Source organism: Elaeis guineensis, chromosome 14, assembly GCF_000442705.2.
Source record: "Elaeis guineensis isolate ETL-2024a chromosome 14, EG11, whole genome shotgun sequence".
NCBI lineage: Eukaryota > Viridiplantae > Streptophyta > Magnoliopsida > Arecales > Arecaceae > Elaeis > Elaeis guineensis.
The window spans coordinates 53841250-53864471 of record NC_026006.2 but is presented as its reverse complement, the minus strand read 5'-3'; the positions used below and the strand labels follow the sequence as shown (position 1 = coordinate 53864471).

The 23222-nt window shown below is 37.1% G+C and overlaps 1 protein-coding gene across 4 annotated transcripts; it reads left to right on the top strand.

Annotated features, from left to right (window-relative positions):
- Window positions 1-3124: 3124 nt before the first annotated feature.
- Window positions 3125-21580, top strand: LOC105057613 (protein LONG AFTER FAR-RED 3). 4 transcript variants are annotated; one of them, XM_010940265.3, is made up of 15 exons: window positions 3127-3328; window positions 3422-3570; window positions 3666-3767; window positions 4933-5005; window positions 6632-6738; window positions 6822-6945; window positions 10425-10619; window positions 11004-11089; window positions 13676-13783; window positions 16105-16200; window positions 16297-16395; window positions 16520-16594; window positions 18216-18347; window positions 18459-18574; window positions 21299-21580. In XM_010940265.3, exons 1-15 carry the CDS (start codon window positions 3244-3246, stop codon window positions 21471-21473), a joined length of 1722 nt encoding a protein of 573 aa, XP_010938567.1. In that variant the 5' UTR covers window positions 3127-3243; the 3' UTR covers window positions 21474-21580. The 4 variants fall into 4 exon arrangements, with proteins under 4 accessions (XP_019710184.1, XP_010938567.1, XP_029124091.1 ...); XM_019854625.3 differs by having other exon boundaries at window positions 3125-3328; window positions 18216-18574; XM_029268258.2 differs by lacking the exon at window positions 10425-10619.
- Window positions 21581-23222: the final 1642 nt, after the last annotated feature.

Here is a 23222-nt window from a genome sequence, read left to right as displayed (position 1 = left end):
TCAACTAAAATTCTTTTTACATCATAGTTTGCTATCATCGTCGAGACAACGATAGCATCATCATGGAGAGTTTGTATTCTCCGAACATCATCTTTCGAAAAAAAAATTATATTATCAAATCGTCGTTTCTTCACCGACTCTTTTTCAGAAGTTGCCCCTCAATCCTTCTGTCATGCAGAAATCATATTGATGACTCCCGTCGTTGGTCGATTGTTGATCGTTTTCTCAGCTTGTGGCTGAGATTGTAGGTCAGTGGGAGGTTGAGTTGGACGATCTCATCAAAATTTTTTGAGGTAGCCTCGTCGAATCAGGGTCTCTATTTTGTCCCTGAGTTGGATGCACTATTTGATATCATGTCTGTGATCACGATGAAACTGACAGTACTTTTTTCTGTCACGACTTCTCGATGGTGCTTTTATTGACAGGGAGTGTCGAAGAAACTCCTCTCCTTCTATCTATATCAAAATCTACGCACGAAAAGTAGAAAGAGGAGTATATAAGTCATACCTGCCATAATTGTTTGGCTTTGGACTCCGTCGTCAAGGTGAAGCTCGTTTGTTGGTGGTTGGCCAACTTGATTCGGCTAGAGCTTCACTTTTCTTCTGCTTTTTTTTCTGATCTTTTCTTTCTGTTTGACGTTGGTCAGAAGTACCCTTATCTACACAGATATACTTGTATACGCGCTTCAAAAGCTCAGTATAGGTCTGGAGAAGAGTCTTATCTAGAGAATAGATGAATCTGGATCTCCTCAGACTCCTCTTCATGATCGATATGGTCATATCTTTATTGAGGTCCCTGACCTCAAGTGTGGTCACATTGAAACAAGCCACAAAATCTCTCAACGTCTCTGTCTCACCTTGCTTAATGGAGAAGAGATTGTCTGATGTCCGTGGCACCTTTTGGTTAGTGCTGAAATGGACCATAAAAGAATGCTCAAGCTGCTCGAAGGAGTTAATGCTTTCCGACTGAAGTCCAGAATATCAGGCTCGAGCAGCCTTCCGAATAGTCACCGGAAGGCTAATGCATAAGAGGACATCGATTGCCCCCTAGATCATCATGAGAGTCTTATAGCTTTCCAAATGATCGATTGGATTGGTGGAGCCGTCGTATGGCTCGATCTGCGATATTTTAAATCGAGATGGAATCGATTCGTTCATGATATACTAAGAGATAGGTTGGGCAGTATGGAAGTCGTAGTCGTTGGAGGACTTCCGACCTTTCACCTGAAGTCGGACAAGTTGGCGGTCGATCTCCTTGAACTTGCGCTCGTAGTCGTTGAGCCACCATTGTAGGGATAATTTGGGGGTAGAGTCCCCCAAAGAATTTGAGGATGGAGAAGTAGAAGGTGTACGCGATCTTTTCCCCTTCTTGATATTATGTACACGGGAAGGAGAGAGAGAATACAGTGAAGGATGGGTGGCACGATGGGAGTGCCGAGAACGCGATTGCCTATCTCGATGAGATTGCCGAGATGGTCGCCGCTCTGAAGATGGAGAGGGTGAACGTCGTGGAAGACGGTGACTGTGCCTAGATGGCACCGAATGAGCCACCAGCTCCTCCACCGGCAGCTATTGCTACTGTTGTGTTTGTTACTGTTGGAGACTGTGGACTGCCTTCATTAATACATTCATTTGCTGCATTAGGATAGCAATTTGTGGGTCCATAGTGACTACAGGATGCGAAGAGCTGGGCTCTGCCAATGGAGGTGGGAGAAGAATATCTTTCCAGTGGAAAGATCGCCTCGCAGATTCTGTTGAATGTTGAGCTCTGATTTTTGCCATGATTGTCTGTATTGCCCCTACCTGGCGTCCCAATCTGTTGCAGCTAATCACCTGCTGCATTTGTCATAGGTGAAGAGCATCTACAAAATAAAGTCTGCACTGACTGAAATTGTATTCGATGGGGATCCTCCGATGCTTAAGTTAGTGAAGAGTGATGAACAGTAGATAAGAATTTTGAATGACAGAGTCTCAGCCCAGAATTACCTTACCAATATTTTTCATTTACCTCCCTTTTATAGGTGATTCAGATGTAACTGTTGAGCACATAGTCCCGCTTTTTATGGCACTAAAGAGCAATTATCCTGATTATCGGGCCATAATCATGGAATTAATAGGCTGTTTCTGCCCACTAATGATCGTGATATGTAGTTGATAACCGTTTATAACGGTTAGACACGTGGGTTCTGCATATTCTGGCATTATGTGATTGTGGGATGGGTGGTTATATCCGCCACTGATCATGTTCTGACCATTATGCACTTTCTGCACTGGCAGTTTCAGATAAGCTAACTATATATCAGTAATAATAGTATATCGATAGTCATAAAGGTTCGAATGAGTATTGATCGGTAATTCTAATATGCCGATGGTCATCGATCGAAAATTAATCGAGTTATCGTGGTTGTCCGATGATGACTGAGAATAGCTGACTGTCGGTCGGTCAACTAATTGGTAGTCGGCATGTTGTGTTTATGAGATTGATCTAGAGTCGGAATCGAGGGCCGATTGAATTATCCCAATAAATATAATTAATAAGGAGACATATATTCAATACAGCTTAATTTTTTATCTCAAATTTTTTTCTGATCAAAATATATATATATATATATATATATATTTATTCTATTTTGTTCATGTTTGGACAGAATGCTATAGATAATAATAGAACGTCATAATAATGATATGACATTCTCTTGTATCTTATAAATAATTATCAATATATCATAAAAAATAATAAAAAATCATAATAATGATATGACATTTTATTGCATTTTATGATATTCTATTGTATTCTATAGATTATTATCGAAATATTATAAAATTAATAGATTGTCATAATAATAATAATATGATATCTCGTTGTATCATCCTATTGCATCATATAAATAATTTTTCAAAATATTATAAAAAATAATATGATATCATTATTATGATATAACATGTTGTTGTATTCTGTAAAAAAAAAAAAAAAATTAAATTTTATTAATATTATCAAAAAAATTATAATATTTATTAAAAAAATATTTTGATTAAAAAAAAATTTAGAAGAAAAATTAGGCTGCCCTCTGTTAATTATGCTATACGGTCTAATCCAATCACGCAGCGTATTTTTTCTCCACGGATGCTGTGGACAAACAATTACTGTTGCAGAGAAACCTACTCGCGAATCTAGAGGTAGACTCTGCCTGGGTTGGATGGAGTACGGACAGTCTCTGCGGTCTCCACCCAGGAGTAGCCGGCAATGGGGAAAAATCTACTCACCTTCCTCTCTGCCGCCGGCGTCGCGCTTTTAGCTATCCTCCTCCTTCCCGCTCTCAACCCTTCTCGTATTAATCACTAAACCCCTTTCTGTTTCAAATCTTACGGTCAAAAAGAAGAAGAAGAGAGCGATAACCAAGGAATCGTTGTTGGAACCGCAGGGAGTCTATGGAAGTGGCGCCGGACTTCCGCGGACCTGGTGGTGATGAACGCCACCATCTACACCAGCGACCCGTCCTTTCCCTTCGCCGAAGCCATGGCCATCCGGAACGGCCGGATTCTCCGAGTTGGAAACTATTCTTCCGTTAAGGTAGTTTCGATCTCTTTTATGTTATTAAAGTGCCGTTTTCTTGGTTTATTTCCACTTGTATAGATTATTGGAGTCTTTCGTCATTGTGACTGCAGGACCCAGTGGGTTATGGAACTCGAGAATTGAATCTTAATGGGAAGGTTGTGATGCCAGGGTTTATAGATTCGCATGTGCACTTCATATCTGGTGGTTTGCAGGTAGTGTAATTTTTTATGTTGCTTATTGTAACTTGGTTCAATGTTAGGAGGCTTGCAAAAAAATTCATAATGGCAATTTGTTTGTGCAATTACATTGTCATCAAATATGTGAACATGTTGTTTCATATAGATCAACTGTTGTAAGCTTAAGCTTGCATGCCATGAAGTGAGTTGGACAGACCATGGAATTTGGAGATATAAAAGCCACTTTTTGATGAACTATATATAGGATGAGTGGGATAAATTGTAGATCTTCCCTCAAAATATATATAAATGGCCCTTGAAAGGAGGATGGTCTACTCTGGCTTGATCTGTAATAATAGAATGTACATTTACAGAGCTGCATATGAATATGACATCATGATTGCCATCACATGAAGTACCAAGTACCAGAATAAAAAATTATAAATTGTAGTTTAGAGAATAAGATCACAATGAGGTATGTCATTTATCGTCAAATAAGTTATTATCTCGGACCTCACAAATCCGAGCTCAAAACTTGTGAATCCACTCTCTAGGGTAACTTTATCTACTCAATGGATCGTTTCTTCCTCTTTCCTCAGAAGCTCTCAAATATACTAAATACTCTCTTACATAAAGAAAAATTGACCTCTTCTTGAACTATTGGAATCAAACTTTCAAAATGCTTATAATATTATCATCATAAATTGCAAAAGTTTTATGTTTAGTCTTAAAAAAAAGGCTGTGCAGATACCAGATTAATCATTCCAATGTTAAATACTTCTTTTCAACTCAAAAATAGATGAAAATGACTCCAAAATGATGCACACCTGAATGATAAACAATATAGCATCCATGGTTAGCTTGTTAGATTGAGCTGAGACCACCAATATGGCCTGAAACTAAGCTGAAACGGAGCAAAATCAAGTTTTGGACTTCAGTTTGGGATGAATCTGATTTCATTTCATGTTGTTTTCAGTTGAAACATCACATCTTGGTATATACATGATCCTATCTATGCACAAGCACAGAAGGAACAACTTTTATTCTATCAATTTTTATGGTCAATGGCTCAATTTAAATGACTTTTTGATGCACATCCTGAACTATTTTAAGTTCTTTTTTTTTGTCTTACTATATTTCATCTCTCCTTTCCTGTAACACCATGATGTGTAATTCTACTGGACTCAAATTGCCTAAGCAGATGGGCCGAGTGGAACTTCGAGGTGTCAAAAGCCAAGATAGCTTTGCTAAAAAGGTCAAAGAAGCTGTGAAGGGTTTGAATCTATGCCATTCTCCCTCACATTTTAGTCCAATATCATTATTTGTCAACTGGTTGGCAAACCAAGTTCATAAATTGTTATAATTCCTAGAACAGTGTTAGTTCCAATGCTGCTTTATTGAGTTTGTGATTGATTTCAACTCATGGATAATTGTTTATATGATCATAAAAGTGGCCTGTCAGCAATATGCCAACTTCGATCAAGGAATCACTCACATGCACAAGGGAACAATAAGGACTGAGATTTTCACAGATTTGTGCAATTGATCTTCAAAACTTTTGCAACCTCTATTAAACAACCGTAAAATTGTGGGAGGGATGGATGTGCAAGCATGACAAGGGAGTTTCCATCCAAGGGCAAAAGACCCTATTCTTGTATGAAGAAAGAAAAAACCATATTGAAATTGCAAAGAGGAAAAGAATAATATTTTTTTTTTAAATTTTTGAATTTTAAACAACTCAATGATTGATGCTGACAACATTGTTTGCATGCTTAAGTCTATATTCCAAAGACTCAAGTTATGTTGTATAATCTTTCCCACCCTTGGGTTTGTTGGATATGTTAGCTTGCATACGCTTCAAGGATTAAAGTATTGTATGTTGGTGGCATGTGACCTTGGCACTTCTATAATACTTACTGTGCCATGCTGTTTTGTGCTTGGTGTCTGGCATGCACTGGCCTGGCAGCATGCCAAAGAACCATGAGAATGCCGTGTGCCGGTAAGGCATTAGCTTGGCAAGGCAGGTAACACTGCCATGCTGTGGTACCTGCAAAAGAAAAAAATACCATATTTACGTAGGTGATTACTAGAAATATCAAAATATCTACCAACTGTTCTACCATTGCATCTAATTGAGTACCATCAGACCATGATCTGCGTGGTAAACTTCTTATTCTGACAAGAGTATTTCTGGATTCTGGTCATTACTTATTAGATGATTATCATTGCTGGTGGCAACTAAGGTGAGGGCATTCCCTCTGGTTTACTCTAACAGGGTTGTGCTCATCTGAATTGTCAAATTGTTAATTGATTGCTCATCAGCAAAAAATTTAAGCATTTTACTTGGGGGCCTGGACAAAGTCTGAAGCTCTTTTTTTCACTGTTTACCAGTCCGTTTTGATGGTTGACTCTAGTTTGCTTTGGAAAGTACCAGATCTTCCAGGCTTCTACTTGCTAGCTATGGTTTGAAACTTTGAATATATCGTTTTTATCCAAAGTTGTTTCTCAAGTACTATCATGAACTCTTGGCCATATTGTTATTGCTTTTCTCATATATTATCCTTGGATGTATTCCACTGTACCCTTGTGACTTTGTTTATACAAATTAGTTTTATTGGTGCACTTATCAAATCCCTTTACTTTTATAATTCTAGTTTGACCTATTAGTGGGGGAATTTTCAGTATTATATTTGATATCGAAATAGCATATTTGAAGCTGTTTTCTTTTTTTAGTCCTGGCCACTTCTTAATAATATATATCACCTAATCTTATATGCTTTGAGAGGCATAAGGTTTGCTACTCTCTATGTCACACTTGGGATGTTATAGGAACCTTCAATTTATTATTATGTTCTTTAGACTGATTTCCTTCTTGTCTTCCTTGAACCTATTCATAACAGATAAAGTTCCTGGTGAGTGGGTCTTAGGTGGAGGATGGAATAACGATCTCTGGGGTGGAGATTTACCTTGTACTTCTTGGATAAATGATATTTCATCTAACAATCCTGTGGGTATTTCTACAATAATATGTATGGTTAAGCTTAAAGAATTTCTATAACCATGCCTTGATTGTTAACATGTAATATGCAGGTTTGGCTTTCACGCATGGATGGTCATATGGGCCTGGCCAATTCACTCGCTCTAAAGATTGCTGGAATCACTAATGATACTCATGATCCAGTTGGTGGAACCATTGTGAAAACTAATGATGGAGGTGAAGTTCAGGTTTTCAAATACTTCAAAAATTCATCTACTATTAAATGGTTTTATGATATGCTTTGGCTATCTTTTCAGTCTGAGGTCTCCAGCCAACAACTTGTTGCCTACATTATCAGGATATTAAAAAATTGAAAGGATTATATACTTTTACAGAATACATATAATTGTAATTTTATAAAATTGAAGTATCTGTCTAGTTAGAGTGATCCTAGAATGTCATTTAATTCCCGCTTTTTGTATATTGAAGTATCTGTCTTGTTAGAGTTTGATGATGATGGAAGCATGGTAGAAGGCAATCCAAAATGTTCTATATGATGAAGGATGATAGCTGCAACTTATTTATTTTTGTCATAAAACAAGCCCTATCCCACTTATAGGAGAGCATGGATCAAAATATGATTCATAGCTTGAGAATATATTATCACTAGCTCTTGACCTAATGTAAATGGTATTGGTCATTCCTGTTTCTTGACAAGAGAGGAGCTTGCCATAAAACTTTGAAGGCTGATTAGATGCCGAAGAAATCCATCTTCTTGGTTACATGGTTTAAGCTTGTGAAACTTGGGAAAGCTCTCTAACTTTGTGCTAGATTTGAAAGAATCTAACTGAATTACAATTTCCAAGACCTTTGTGATTGGTGAAGGGGAAAATTGAAGGTGTATGGTAGCACTAAGAAGAGATGTGCTTAAATAAAGGTCATTTTGGTCAGCTGAAATGGTACAAGACTTATCTCATGTGCACGTTTAATTCATTTTTCTTTCATGGGACTGAATATACCATCATTAACCAACTGATCCATCCCCCCTGCCACCTTCCTCCCTTGAAGATGAAAGGGAGAAAAGAAGGGAAGAAGAGCCCACACTCTTTTTGTCACAATCAGCAAGATAGAAAAAGGAATACTAAATGGAGCTGACAAACTACCCATTCAAAATGTAAAAACCGAGGAAATCTCGCTGGAATGGGGGTATGAAATGATACCATTGGTACCATAATATTTTGATGAAAAATTGGGAACTGAGAAACCTGTAGGACATGAGTTTTCTTGAACTGAGACTTCTCAACTGTCCCGGTAGGTTCCAATTGTCCCTATTGCACCCTGACACTCGAGATGCATCAGGATGTTTGGGACAGACACGGACAATTTTTTATTTTTCTTGTTGTTATTGGTAGTTCCAGTATGCCCCGATTGTACGTTCCCAACCAGACATTATAGTATCCTAGAAGCACACTGGGATGGGACCTGTTATGGTGATTTAAACCCTTGGTAGAAACTCTTGTACATTTGGAGGGCTAAGTATTGCTTCATATAACAAATACGGGAATCATCGCACAAAAGATGAAACCAAATCTCCAATTTGACCATATATAGCATCTTGCTTATGCAGTGGGTGTTAGAAAGGACTTTTGAAGCCCCAATTAATTTTCAACATCCATGCTCTAAATTATTGAAATAGCAGAAATATTCGTAAACTTTCTTCTTCTTCTTCTTATTATTATTATTGTTATTGCATTTGATAAGTTTTGCTCACTTCTATAGATTTACTAAGAATCTGTTCCCTTATCTGGCTAAAAGGCCAATACATGATCCTGATTGTGGACTAACATTTTCTAAAGATCCTTCATACCATTTGTCTTTCTATCCTTGGTCTTCATGTGGTCTATCCATGCTGTACCAATGTTTAACCGAGCAGTACCAAGGCTATCTCAGTACAGCAAGCATCAGTTCAAGGCCAACTTGAGCGAACTGTATCAAACTGCTCGAATTGCTCAAGGATCGAGTGTTTTGGAGCTTATCGTGTTTGCTCCCAAATTAACTGGTTCATTTGTGACACTGAGTGGTACTGCAGAGGACCCCTCATTTCATGCCTAGTTCTCTCCTTGCTTGTCTCCTTGTGATAAATATGCATATTTTTGACTTCACCTTGAAGAGAAAACCAAAACTATGCCCGCTAACTTGATACTCCCTTTTTTCCTTGAAAAAATGTAGTATTTATATAAAAATATGATTAAAAAATCCAAGAGTCAGAATTTGGAGACCAAAGTATGCCATACCATGGATGGCTAGCGTGCATCTCTGCACACCTATCAATACCTTTCATTTTGGTATGGTTCCTTGTGCTAAACCCATCCTAGAGTAATATGGGGTCCTTATGCTCCACAAGAAATGACGGTCAAGGATCAACCAGTATGTTATGTATGTTATGCTCATTTAAGATGGATATTGGAGAGATTGTGACCTTGAGAAGGTCTAAATGCATGTTAGAAGGATAAAGAAAGAGGTGGTAAAGACCTGATGTTATCTCACAAGATCAGGATGGGACAGCTGGGACTCTCCCCGTCCGATCGGAACTTTAATTCATGCAGGTATTCAGACAACATCTGGTCTTTACCACCAGTGCTAGTATCTTACCGGTACAAGCTAGTATCTTCTATACACACTAGTTCATAAATCTTTGCTTAGTACTATCTTTGGAGTTATAAACTTATACACAGTCAAGGTTTGCTGAACCGGTACCGCCGGCTGTTTTGGCCGGCCGGCGGTACGGTTTGGTATGGTTTCATACCGTACCGAACCGACGACCCGAACCGGAAGAAAAAAGAGAGAAATAGAGAGAGAGAAAGAGGAAGAAAAAAAAAGAGAGAGGGGAAGGAGCCGGCGGGGCCGCCGAACAGCCTCCGACTGGCCGTCATGGCCGTCGGAGGGCGCCGTCCACACGCGCGGCGCCGCAGGCGTGAAACAGGGGCATCGCCCCTGTTTCGCAAATTTTTTTAAAAACATGGTTTTAAGTGAAGTCGGCAAATGATTTGCCGGCTTCACGATTTTTGCTTTTTTTAAAAAAAAATTTTTAAGTCGGCAACCCAGTTGTCGACTTCATAAGTTTAAAATAAAAAAAAAGAAAAAATCGAAATAGACGTCATCTGTTTCGAAAAAGAAGAAGGGGCGGAGCCGCGGAGGGGCTCCGCCCGCTCGACCGCCCTCAGGCCGTCGGCATCGGCTTGCCGGCCACCGGGAGCCTCGCAATGGAGGCACCGTCTGTCCGGTTGGTTCCCCGCCCCCCTCCGAGCGCTCTCTCTCTCTTTTTTGCTCTCTTGAAAGTCCTATCGGGCGATATGGGGCTCGGAAGCCCTCCGACGGCCGCAGCCGGCCACCGCCGGCCTCCAGTGGCTCCCACCTCCCTTCCTACCCTCCCCTCTCTCTCTCTTTCTCACTTTCCGTTCTTTATTCTTCGGTACTGCCGGTGTACCGATTTTACCGGCCGAATCGTACCGGTTCTCCGCCGGTTCGATACGAGATGGGGTGTACCGGCCGGTTCGGCACGGTATGGCAAACCTTGCACATAGCATTCCTTGTTTGATTTATTATTATGACATTCAAGAATTTGTATATTCATGTCAAAATGGATGTCTCTGCTGAAATTTACATTGCTGAATGGAAATGGGAACTGTTTAACTCCGTGTCATCCTTGCATGCAGAACCTACTGGCCTGTTGGTTGATTCTGCAATGAAACTTATTCAAGCTGTGATTCCTGAGGTCTCAATCCTAGAGAGGAGAGAGGCCATGGTCAGAGCAAGCAAGTATGCACTGATGAGGGGGGTGACAACAATTATCGACTTTGGAAGATATTTCCCTGGTGCCTCAGTTGATCATGTTTGGCAAGATTTATCAGGTTAAAATTTTTGAGCCTCTTTCATTTTTCTTGGGGATAAAGTTTGCAGTCCTAGGCTTCTGAGTTAGGTACCATTCCTAGGAGGTTGATTAACCTTTATCAGTGTGTTAGACTTCTGCTGACCTAAACATGTATATTTCACTTTCCAAATTATAAGGTCAATGTTGGGTATTGTCTTTCTAGTTGGAAGCAAATGAAATGCTGCCCCATACCTCTTTCAAGGTCAAGTACCCTTCTGGGAGGAGGCTATCCTTACTCATCCTTTAAAAAAAAAAAAAAAAAAAAATCCTCTAGTTTGAATAAATTTGTTGCTTACGAGGATCTGTCCATATGTTCTTTGAAAGCATGGCATGCTGATGCACTATGACATCCATGTGGATGCAGATGTTTACAAATGGGCTGATTCTGCTGGAAAAATGCTGATCAGAGTTTGCTTATTCTTTCCTATACAGACATGGTCTCAAGTAGTTGTAAGTGTCTGTCATGAAAATTTATCCATTCTCTTTGTTGTAGTGATAAATTTTATTGCAATATAAAAATGCCAATCTTATTTAACTGAATTCCAACATCTGTTGAAGAGAAAATAATTTCTGGTCACAGCCTGAAAAAATCGGGTCAAAAAAGACTCGTTAATTATTTACTTACAATATGGTAATAAATAGTTCTTTTATTTGAATGTTAATTTTTTGTTTCCTTAATGACATAATGAATCCTGATGCTTTATTCTGGCTGACCTTTGTAATTAATTGTTAGCATTTAAATTTTGTTTCGGGGCATAAATTAGAATATTTCTAGTGATTAATCAGAGGATTTTAAATTTTGGCTGTTTATTTTAGAGTCTAAACTGAATCATATACATGCATATACACACACATACATATATACACTCTGTAAGGAATGTGAGGATAAGCTAGGGGACCTTCTTGATAAACAATGAGTTATTGATTTGAGTTGCGGTACATTTAAAGCCACATAGAGCATGACTGAGTTTGTCAAATCAAACAATTTAAGAATATACAATTAATAAGAGGGCTCTAACAGGTTGGTAGCAAAATCTAAACATGCTGATTACTGCATTTCTGGACATCAAACACCAGTGTTAATGATTTAACAATGAAAGAAATGTGAAAAATCTTTACCAACATCTGATAGCCATGAGACAAAGTTTTGTATGTGGAACCAACACAAGGATGACAGTACTGGTTCCTGATGTCCATCTTTTCAGTGGAATCGCATGATTCAATAGAACAATGAAGTCTACAATGGCCTACTGACATGTGATATTCACATGGATCTTACACTTTTTTTTCAAAAAAATAAAGCTGGACAAAGGAAAACCTTCCTTTCCCTAACTTAAGGTCCCTTCCTCATGGTTTCCTTGATTATAGAAAGACATAATCTAAACAATGGCTAAAGTAGAAATTGATGTAATACATTGTATTAGTATTAGACAAAAAATAACAGTGGTACAACAGAAGATGAAGAAGGAAGAATACGTTAATGATGTGAAAGATGGAGAGAGAGACATGAGAAGAGGAAGGGGATGCTGCATGGTCCCTTGTAACAAGGGGGCAACTACTAATTTAGGGGAAGAAAAGACTAGCATGCCTTTAGCAAGTGGTTGGTTAAGTGCATAACGGCAAGCTAATTAAATGCCCAAATTCAAAAGGAAATATGGCTCATATGTCCTGTAAACATAAGTGCAGCATATGGCAGCACAAGGAAAAAGATTTTTATTTCAATGAACATGAACCTCCAGAAATGACATGCATGTTTTCATGTATAACATTCATGCATTATATGTATTTTCGTTGGAGTGCCGTGATATAAAAACAAAGATCCAAACTGTTGAATGTGATTTGCTGCATGAAAACTGTCTTCAAACTAAAATCAGATGTTTTGGAGACTTTTTGCCTATATAGTAAGACGTCTTAATGTTGAAGGTACGAAGAGCGAGCATCCCAAGTGCATCATATGCTATAGAAATTGAAAATCAGAACTGTTGATCTTGGTTCTAGACATATTAAATACATATAAATCATATTTCAATTATTGTAAACACTTCCAAACAATGCATCAAATGTTATCTACATTGTTAAGTTTGGAATTCCAAAACAAATAAATTTGGTTTGTTGTCAGTTTAGAGGTAGCAGATCATATTCAAAAGCTTAGATCTGTATTTGGAATGGCCATCATCATGTTTGACTTGACTGGATTAGGCGTCTAATCCAGTCTAAATACATGCACTAGACTAAATATTGGAATTTTGTAAACAAACCAACGACTCAAAAATTAATGATGGGCCTCTAAATTGGAGATCTACAGTGTTGATCTTGATGTACACTATGAATGATACCTAGGAAGTGAGATGTTTTTGAGGTGTTCAACCTATCTATTAGGTGCATAAAAGTAAAGGCTTTAGTGGCATGAGATGTTGTTTTGTTATGAATTAAGTAACAAAGCCTGTTGAATTTCACTCTACGTCATTTAAGATGCATGGATCATAATGAACCAGATGGATTTTCAGTTTATATGTTCAATAACATATTTTAATGCGCAATTGGTACCATAATGCCATTCATTTTTACACCCATTCGGTGCATAGATAGGAGGCCACCAAACTATTTAAATCAAGGTCTGCCATACCATACATAATCGAATGGTATGGGGCATACCACACCATATTGATTTGGTGCCGGTACACTGTTCCTGGAGCGTACTAAGTGTTGGTATGCCGAACTATCCGCGTACCAATAGTAATAGTGTGGCACCGGTGCAGGGCTTAGTATGGAGACAGCATACCTTGGTTTAAATTATAGTTTCTAAGCATTTTTACTGGCAACATCATGATCAATGTTGTGGATATCTGAATTGAATGGCCTGTCGTTAATTTCGGATCCTTAAATCCTTTGTTGAAGAGTTGACATTTATTATGCAATCTCTCTCTCTCTCTCTCTCTCTCTCACACACACACACACACACACACACACACACTATATACCTCCATGTATTGTAGCATTATACTAACTTTTTGATCCAATTGTTGACTCTTTTAGGATCTTTTCCAAGAAAGGGGCAGAGAGTTGAGTCAATGGATATATTTGGGTGGTGTCAAAGCTTTTGCTGATGGGTCTTTAGGTTCCAACAGTGCACTGTTCTATGAGGTCTGTAATACTTGCACTGTTTATGCACATCAATTCATTTGTGCACCAGGTTACCAATCATTTCTTCCCTTTTTTTTTTTCTGGATGTCATTGTTGGTAACAGCCCAATATACATGCTATTTCTGGTAAAGACTAGAGAAAAATGCTGTTTTATATCAAGAGCTGTACAGACTCTACAGAGGCAATCTACTATGTTTTTTTTTATGCATTGGAATGATTGGATATAATTCACATCACACTGTTATTAATTATGTACAATGTAGTGATTGAAGGTTTTTTCTGAACTGATATTTCTAAGCTCATCCTTCATGAATCTGAAGATGATATTAGTAACTTTATGTTGCATCAATGCCAAGTAGCTGGTACATCAAGTTGACTTTCCAAATTTCAAATATGAGTAACTCGCTTAATTCAACACAAATGGCAGACTTGTCGTTTACCATTTCTCTTAAGTTGTCTCAGTGTAAACACAAAACAATTTCCCATGCATAAATTAATAGAAATCTTTGATTCATTAGATCACAAAGGGACTCTTTTCTTTTTTTTGTCTTTTTTTTTTTTTTTAAACTTAACAAGTAAAAAATGATTAGCAAAACTTGTATGTTGACATTAGTAGGCAATTTGACTAACATCATATACCAGAACCAAACTTGAAAATTGGATAAGCTATGATGCAGGAAAAGATGCTAAGGTGAAACATATGCCTCTTATGGAAACAAGATAGTGATCAAGGCAAATATTTCTCACAAACCTTTTAATTCAAAGTCTTTGACCTACTTCATCTACCTTTTCCATGAGTATTGTCATAAGTGGTGTTTGGGAACAATATCCCAGGGGACAGATTTGATGTTTGGAACAAAAAATGCAAACTTTTGAAGACTTAAGAAATATTCAGATAATTTTAGAAAAGTTTATGAAACAGAAATATAACATTATATATTAAAATTTTAATTTTAAATGTGCAAAGCAAGAATGTTATAAGATAGCAAGAATAGCTCCTCCCCAAGGACCTAAACAATGTGTGACATTATTAATTTGTAAGCCATGGTTGCATTTTCTGAATAAATCATGAAATTCATGAATGACTGAATTATTGTCAACTAACTCGATTACCTGAGAATGCTTCGAAGAGTCCTTTGGCCATGTGAAACAATTTTAGATATTCTCAGTAACATGGAGGATTTTTTGCTGTACTGCTTTGTATGTGTACTGGTCTGTTGATGGGTTATATTGGTTTTTGCTGTTGGATCATCAGCATGCACTGGCATGGCCTCAGTTTCTATCTTATATAGCCTCTGTAAATATGACCAACACGACATGGTATGGTAATCCTGAGTTGATTGCCTTACAGAACTAAAGCCTAAGCTACACTTAGCAGGTTGCTTAAATAATATGATTTTTCACAGCAACAAATTGAAAAGACTGAAATAGTTCTAAAATGGAAAGCTTAGAACAGGATACTTTCAGTAAGTATGATGCATATATTTTCAGGAGGCTGTAGCTTTTTGATTAATAAGTGATTGTGCGAAAGAAAATTATAACTTGTACAAGAACATTTCTTGATAAAAATGTAGTTACTTTGCTTTGGACATTTTTCCCTAACAGTCACCATGACTGTAGCTGATAAACATTATCCTGTCTCTATGGATTGGATAGCCAGCCATAGTATGTGGAAATGCTGCCAATGCAAATAAATATGATCATTGATCATGAGATGAAACAAGTTGGCTTGTCTACTCTACATTTGGGAAGAAAGAAGAATTTGCAATCTTAAATTACCAAAGCAGTTGGAAATCCAACTGAAACTGGATTGGTCTATTGTTCATTATAATTTTTGTTAATATTGAAATATCTAATTCAACCCTTTTTAGGGTTACATTGTCAGCATATAGCCTCTGTGCTTTTGTGCTTTTTTACTGTTTTCATTGATTTTATCAAAAATAATTGTTGTAGTGCAGTTTATATGGAAATATTTCTCAGAAAGAGATAATGGAAATTTATTGCTTTTTGACATGCTTTAATGGAATAAGGTAGTGCAATGGGTTATAATTAGATCGATATAGTTTTTAAACCAAATAACACTGTTCAACTTTGCATTGCCTGTAGACTGATGATTTGATTTGGTAGGAGGATCAAATTAATTTTGCAATTGATTTCTTCTTTGATTTTAAGTAACTAAATATTTTGATTTTTTTCACTTTCTATTTTTATTTAATGAAAAATGTTTTGTTTTTCTTCTATTTTCTTGCAATAAATGAGATTTTGATCCGATGTTTATGGATCATTTATCTAACAAAAGAAATCTTAATGAGGTTCTGTAGCCTTACGAGGATGATCCTGATAATTATGGTTTGCAAGTAACAGATATAGACTGGCTTCTCAATGCAACACTAGAATCAGACAAATCTAGAGTTCAGGTAGTTTCGTTATGCGGAACTTTCTTGTTCGTTCTGTTTTTTTTTAACAATTATAATATATTTCTAATGTTTGAAGGTTCCATGAATGTTTCTTAGGTTGCAATTCATGCCATTGGAGACAAAGCAAATGACATGGTGCTAGATATGTTTGATTCAGTGGTATCTTTTAATGGAATGAGAGATCGCAGATTTAGGGTACTCTTTCTTCTGTGATATAAATTTTGTTTTAGTGAATTCTTATCCATGTTGAACAAGTTGCCTTTACATGTCAGTATTTGATAGCCTGGTAAAGTATTTAAAAGGACTAGGCAAATTTCAGATTGAACATGCCCAACATCTGGCTCAAGGAACAACAACTCGTTTTGGTCAACAAAAGGTTATTGCCTCTGTGCAGGTAAAATAGTAATTGATTATTTCATTGCCCAGTTATTATCCATTTCATATCTTTCTTCTTTCTTGTTTTTTGGCTAGCTATGGACTCAACTTGGCTTCTCTTATGTCAGTCTCTGCTTCAATTAAATATATAAGGATTGTGTTGTTTTGAAGAGTTGTCCTAATTTATCAGAGGAAAGTTTGGGATAAAATTATGCCAACTACAACAAATCAAACTCAAAGACTCTAAATTATTGGGAGCTATTCTATAAGTTATGCAAGAAAAATACTGGATTTATGTCAAAGAGTGTGTTTATAGGAAAATGATGATATTCCTTGCAGGAAAGAAATAATATACATATTGTTTTTGTTGACTTACAGAAAGACAGAGAGTATGATGGGCATAATATTGTGGGGATTCAGAGAAGAAGGGCATACTCAAAGTTTCATTGAGATTATAAAAGACTAACATGGATTACCAGTTGGAAGGATAGTTATTGCAATATTAATAAGTTTTCTATCATTAAAGACTACACTAGAGTTCAGGCATAAAACAATGTCCATTTCAACTTGAACATGAACCTCCCACTCATAGGGGAAGACAAAGCTATATGCAGATAATGTCTATATCGAGTAGAGTAGAAAATCACTGCTAGCTAGCATAGTTCATAATTTCATATATCATGCTGATGCTGCAGTATATTGACTGGCACTGGTGGACACAAGAAGGTAAGCAAGGCAGCTAAATTATACACTGGTATGCTTGGGAAACCTTCTCCCCTGGATGCAGTTAGTTTAGGTTCTTTCCAGTGGGAATTGAGCTATTTTTTAATGCTCAGATTTAATTTTTTACCAACTTAACAGAATTTTGCACCTGGAAGTGTACTAAAGATTTTTTTTTCCTATTTGTTTGACAATGATCTTTTTGTTCTACTTTGATCTATGAGATTTTTAAGAAGGGTTTGGGGTTCTTTCTTCCCAGATCCTGCAAAAATCATGAATCTTAGTTCTATCCATGGTCAAATTGGAAAACTCAAAGCCTTGAATGACTTACAGTGTTTGATAACATGCTCATGATGAAGTATGATTAGTATACATGCTTTACATCAGGATGGTTCATGTTGGTCCCTCCAATCATGTGCATCTAAACCTTAACATGGCCATATGAGTATGTATGCATGTCTAGCATGTTTAAAAGAACATGGCTGACCAATGTGGCTGGACAGTTGCAATTCTAGGTTAAACAATTACTTTGTTGAAGTAGTTTTTATTTGTATACTGAGAAACTTCTCATTTGCTTTGAAGCAAATTATCATAATGTACTTCTGAAATTGGCATGGCCTCAGTTGTCACACCCATCTGCTTGGCGTCTTGACTCTTGAGTGTACTCCACAGTACTCAGACTATTGTAGTTAATATACCAAGTGGGTTTGCCTTCCCTTCTCTCTTATAAAAGAAAAAATAAAATGATGTAAAATATTTTTCAAGACAGAGTTCTCTTCTCGTACATTTGTTATTTTGAACTTACTAAATATGCTCTGAGCATGTTACACACAAACACATACACACAAATATACTCCCCTTATTAAATTGATCTTTTAAAGTCTACTTTATTGACTTAAATGATCACTTCTTGATGACAGCCAGATCATCTCTTGTATGATGCTGATTCTGCTGAAAAGAAGTTAGGGGCTTTCAGAGCACAAAAGAGTTCATATTTATTTCGCTCTCTCTTAGCTGGTGATGCGCTGTTGGCTTTTGGTTCTGATTGGCCAGTGAGCATTAATAATCGTTTTCTTGATTTACAACTTTTGGTCTTTTTTTGCACTACCTATAATGCATTAATTGCTGTGGAATTTTATTTTAATGATAAGTTATTTATGCAGGTTGTTGATATTTATCCATTAGAAGGGATCAAAACTGCAATGTCTCGGGTGCCTCCTGGATGGGACACTGCTTGGATTCCAAGTGAGCGTATTGCATTGGATGATGCTCTAAAAGCGTAAGACGTACAACGATCTGTAGTCAATCTTTACAGCATCATGTCTTTGCATTGGTCTCAAACTTGGCAATATTTTTTTGCATTGATAATGTGCCTTCATTTGCTTGTCACCTGAAAAGTTTCTGTCACTGAAGTAACTCTTCAACCATTTTCATGTGGAATTTGATCTAGTATGCATTCTAGGGAACCTTGTGAGCTGTTGCATGGTATAGATTATCGGTAAGCAAAGGCTAACTGTTCTCTCATGGGGACTAAAAAATTTAATTGATGTGGCTCCATGCATGGTTAGATTCATAACTGAGAATAATTATCATCAGTATTTGCCAATTTGCTAGGTTGGTTCTAGCGAAAAGGTGCTTTCATAATGTCATTTCCATTTCTTCATGCCTTAAGAGATTTCTAGAAATCCCTGATAACATAGTTCTAGGAGTGTTGAATGGTGAAAAATTCAGGTAGTTGAGAGGGTCTGAGCATGGAAGGTAGGAATTGCAATGACAGGGATGGTAAAGTTTACTATAATACAGCTAAGAAAAAACAATTCAAATAACTAGCATATGGTGGCTTGTCAGAATTAGCACCAAGAAAATATCTCTCTACCCAAGATATAATTTTTATTCAAAAAAGGACCAAGTTATTGCAAAAGGACCTATGGTGATAAACGTCAGGTGATGAGGACTTGCGTTCAATAATATTACAAAGTACATGGAATGTAATTTTAGTGAAAATGTACATAAAAATGAGAATCTGTCCCAAATTGATAGCCAAACTGCATTACCCAGAAACTCACATCTGGCTCAAAACCCTGTTGGTTATGTATCTAAGTTGGATATGTATTAAACACTTGGATAATTATGGTTGCCACTTTCAAAAGATTGGCAGAGAATTGAACTCTCTGAACAATGAGTTTGACCCTTTATTTTCATGTTAGAAGTGAATATTCATTCTTTTTATTGCTTGGCCAAGGATGTAGGTATTGAAATAACTTTACAAAATATTAATTTTCTTAAATCCTCATGTTTATTGGAAAGTTTAATGAGAGATATGTATATTAAAAGACCTCTACAGATAATGTCTTTAATATTTCTTTGTAATGTTTAAATAAAATGTACAATATATAATTTAGTTAAAATTATAATTTACGCTATGTATCCCCATATCTCCTGTTTCCTTCTTGCTGTGTTAGACAATTGGATACATGTCCAAATTCAATTCTCCTATCCATGTCCATGCGACATTGTGGCCAAAGTGATGCCGCAGTGTGATTGATTTAGTTATCTCAGATCTGTTGTTTAAAAGAAATGATAAGTAAATGAAGACTTGTATAGCTTCAGATCTTGACACGTGATGACATGCAAGCATGGAAACAGGGAGAAAAAGGAAATGAAAAGGTCACTTGGTGGGTTCTGACCAGTGTAGTGGGAAAGAAAACAATGGGTCTTGAGTTATGGTTTCTGCTGAGAGGTGCACATTGTGACTTGACAAGATAGAGGGGGAATTTATTCCTAAATTCCTCAAAGGGTTAAATGAGTTTAGGATTCTAGAAGGATCTATCTTATAAGAGGGAAAAATAGAAAGCAAAAAGTAAGAGGGAAAAATGGTAGTCATGGCTTGAGATTGAAAGGAAACATGTCTAATAGAGAGAGAGGATTTAGAACTCTAGAAGGCTCTAATTTAAGAGTAGGAAGAAAAAGGAAACGCAGGATATGTTCTCCTCCTGGAGCATGGAGCATGAATACATGTGGCTTCTTTTACATTTTTCCTATTTTTTCCTCATATTTTGACATAGGGCTCCTATGAGAAGGGAGACCTTAGGCTTTGGAGGCTGGTCTGCATTATGGATGGTAAAGATAATAGAGTTAGAGCTGCGCAGATGGGGCAGAGAGATGTTTTTGACTGTTATATCGGCCTCATGCCCAGATGATTTAAAGAGAGTCGAATAAAACTGCAACAAAATAATCTAGAATTCAAAAATGATATGTTAGAGGGAGGAACAGGAAATGATTCTAAAACTAGGCATGATAGACTGTTGAGGAACAGGAAACTCCATGGGAAGTGATTATATTATATTATAATGTGTGGCCTGTTCTTTCTGGTCTTGGCTCTTTCCTCATGGCAACGGCATAGAGCCATAGTTTGTGGCTATGTGGCCTCATGTAAACCTTCAAACCCATTCTCTTGTATCTGTTTATCTGATGGCTCTTACTCAAGTAGGAAGTATTAAAATGATGATGATGATGATGATTATAGTGGTAATGATGGTGATGATGTCTGAAAGACATTCTTTTAACTGATTGTACGGTCTGAAGATATGAAACCAGCAATGGGGCAGGATATGAACTAATGGAACCGTAAAAGCTAGATGGTTAAAATATGCTGTAGATTCTACTTCTCAAGATAACATCCTTTTACAAAAGCATCAGGATAATATTTTACGGCTGCTTTCCTAATGGAAATGTTACAGATATTGTATCATTAATGATATTTCATAAATGAAAACCAGTATAGAGGGATTCGTTGGGATTTTTCCGCTGGTAATAAATCGTATGGTTGGGTCTGGAAAAAGTTTTCTGATTTAAGGTCTGGATCATCCAAGTCTTGAAAGATCAATGGATTCATGATGTACCATCAGTGGATCAGTCTCACCTCAATTGTCATACTGCAAACTATATCAGCCCTTTTATATTTTTGTGATTGTACCACTGACTGATCATCCTTGATATGCAGGCACACCATTTCAGCTGCTTATGCCTGCTTCCTTGATCATGATCTGGGTAGTTTATCTGCCGGGAAATATGCGGATTTTGTGGTACTGCCAGCCGATTCATGGGATGAATTTTCGAATGATTTACCATCATCTGTCCTAGCCACTTATGTAAATGGAGTGCAGGCCTACCCATAAAATAACCGAGCTCTGGAAGCGTGCACTATGTGATGCTGCAACTGTAATTATCTTTCAGTTTACATATAAATAATGGTAAAATATAAATATAGCAGCTTGCTGCTCCATTGGACTGTTGCAGTTCCCTCTCAGTTGAGGGCTGTATTTCAGGCTGATACTAGTAGTTGTATCTGCTCAAGGGCCATTTCATCGTACCATCCAAAAAAAAAAAAAAAAAAGTGCATATTCTTTTTAGTTAATGAAATGGACCATTGCCAAAGAAGTTGAGTCAATCAATTAGATATTAATATACTAGTGGAAAATCAAGGCAATATGTGCTAAATTGGCCATTCAGGTGATCAAGCTAATCGATCTTGTAGATTAGGTTAAGTCATTACCAGTTTACTCAATTGATTGGTTCCAGCCAGCGGGTGTTGCAGCTTGGATGGCATCTTAGCAAGGAACTGTGTGTTTTATTGTGCCATTTTCATTGTTGGCTTTCCATCTTCTCCTTGTTTCTTTCTTTCTTTGTTTTTTTTTTTTCCGGTGGTGGACGGATGAAGAAAGTGTAAATAAAGCAAATATCCTGATGTCTCTAAGCCAAACAACAACTATGATATTTATTTAAATATTTTCTGATAACTGTAAATATTGTCTTATGTGTTGGTTATAGTATTGATATTAAAAGAATTGAGCTGCTAATTTATTATCGTATAGGGGATGACATCTCAGGATATATCAGTTCACATGGGGTGAAGAAACGAGAGTTGATATTATTATCATAGAGTTAATACCATTGTATATTGTGATAGCCTAGCCCGAGTAACAAATTTCAGCCCACAAAGTCCGAACGAAAAAAAAAAAAGAGAAGAAAAATAGAGGGGAAGAATTTTCGAAGGGAGTCTTCTTCCTTCTCTTGCTGGCTCTCAATCAGAGTCGGAAAGAGCCCCCTCTGGCTCTATTTAAGGAGGAGAACCCTTCTCTCTCCCTTCCACCAAAGATCCGAGATCCAGTCGACGGTAATCGTCGGAAAATCACTACGGAGATCCGTTTCTGTGCCCGTCCAATTGCTCGTCAGAAAAGCCTCGCCGGCATCGGAGGTAAGTCTCCTCCCCTTCCTCTCTTCTCCCCCTTCCTTCCCGTATCAGTATGCATGTTCACCGGCGATCAGAGTCGTCGGATTTTCATGAAAAAGGGTTCGATTTTCTTTTGATTTTTTGGATGCCGGTGGTCATCGCCGGCCACCGGTTTGGGCTCATTCGGGTGGCGAGTCGCGCTCCTTCGGTCGCCGACCATCCCCGTGTCGACTGCGCTGTCGGTCGGCCAACCAAACGAGGGGACCTTACGGTCCCCTGTTTCAGTCAAAGTAAGCCCGGGAAGAAGAAAAGAAAAAGAAGAAGAAGAAGGAAAAGAAAAGAAAAAGAAAAAGAAAAAAAAAGAGAGAAGAAAAAAAAAAAGAAAAAAAAAATAATAATAATATAATAATAATAAATAGGATTTTCTCTCCTCTCTCTTCTGTGAAGAAAAAGAAAGAAAGAAAGAAAGAAAGAAAGAAAAGAAGAAAGAAAAATAAAATTAATTAATTAATAAATAATGATATAAATAATAAAATATGAGAAAGAGAGTTTCTCTCTCTTTTCTCTCTCTCTTCAACTTGAACTAGTATTTTCTCTCTTTATAATTGAATTTTCTCTCTCTACTTTCTCTCTCTTAAGATTTTTTTAGAATCTCGAGAAGAATGATAATGAATTTAAATGATCTTAGTGATGG

Bases quoted from the DNA above. Each gene is read 5' to 3' on its own strand.
- LOC105057613 (XM_019854625.3), top strand. From the start codon at position 3,244: ATGGGGAAAAATCTACTCACCTTCCTCTCTGCCGCCGGCGTCGCGCTT. The intron at 16,201-16,296 runs GTAGTTTCGTTA...AATGTTTCTTAG, and splicing joins CAGACAAATCTAGAGTTCAG to GTTGCAATTCATGCCATTGG. The intron at 16,595-18,215 runs GTAAAATAGTAA...TCTTGATGACAG, and splicing joins AGGTTATTGCCTCTGTGCAG to CCAGATCATCTCTTGTATGA.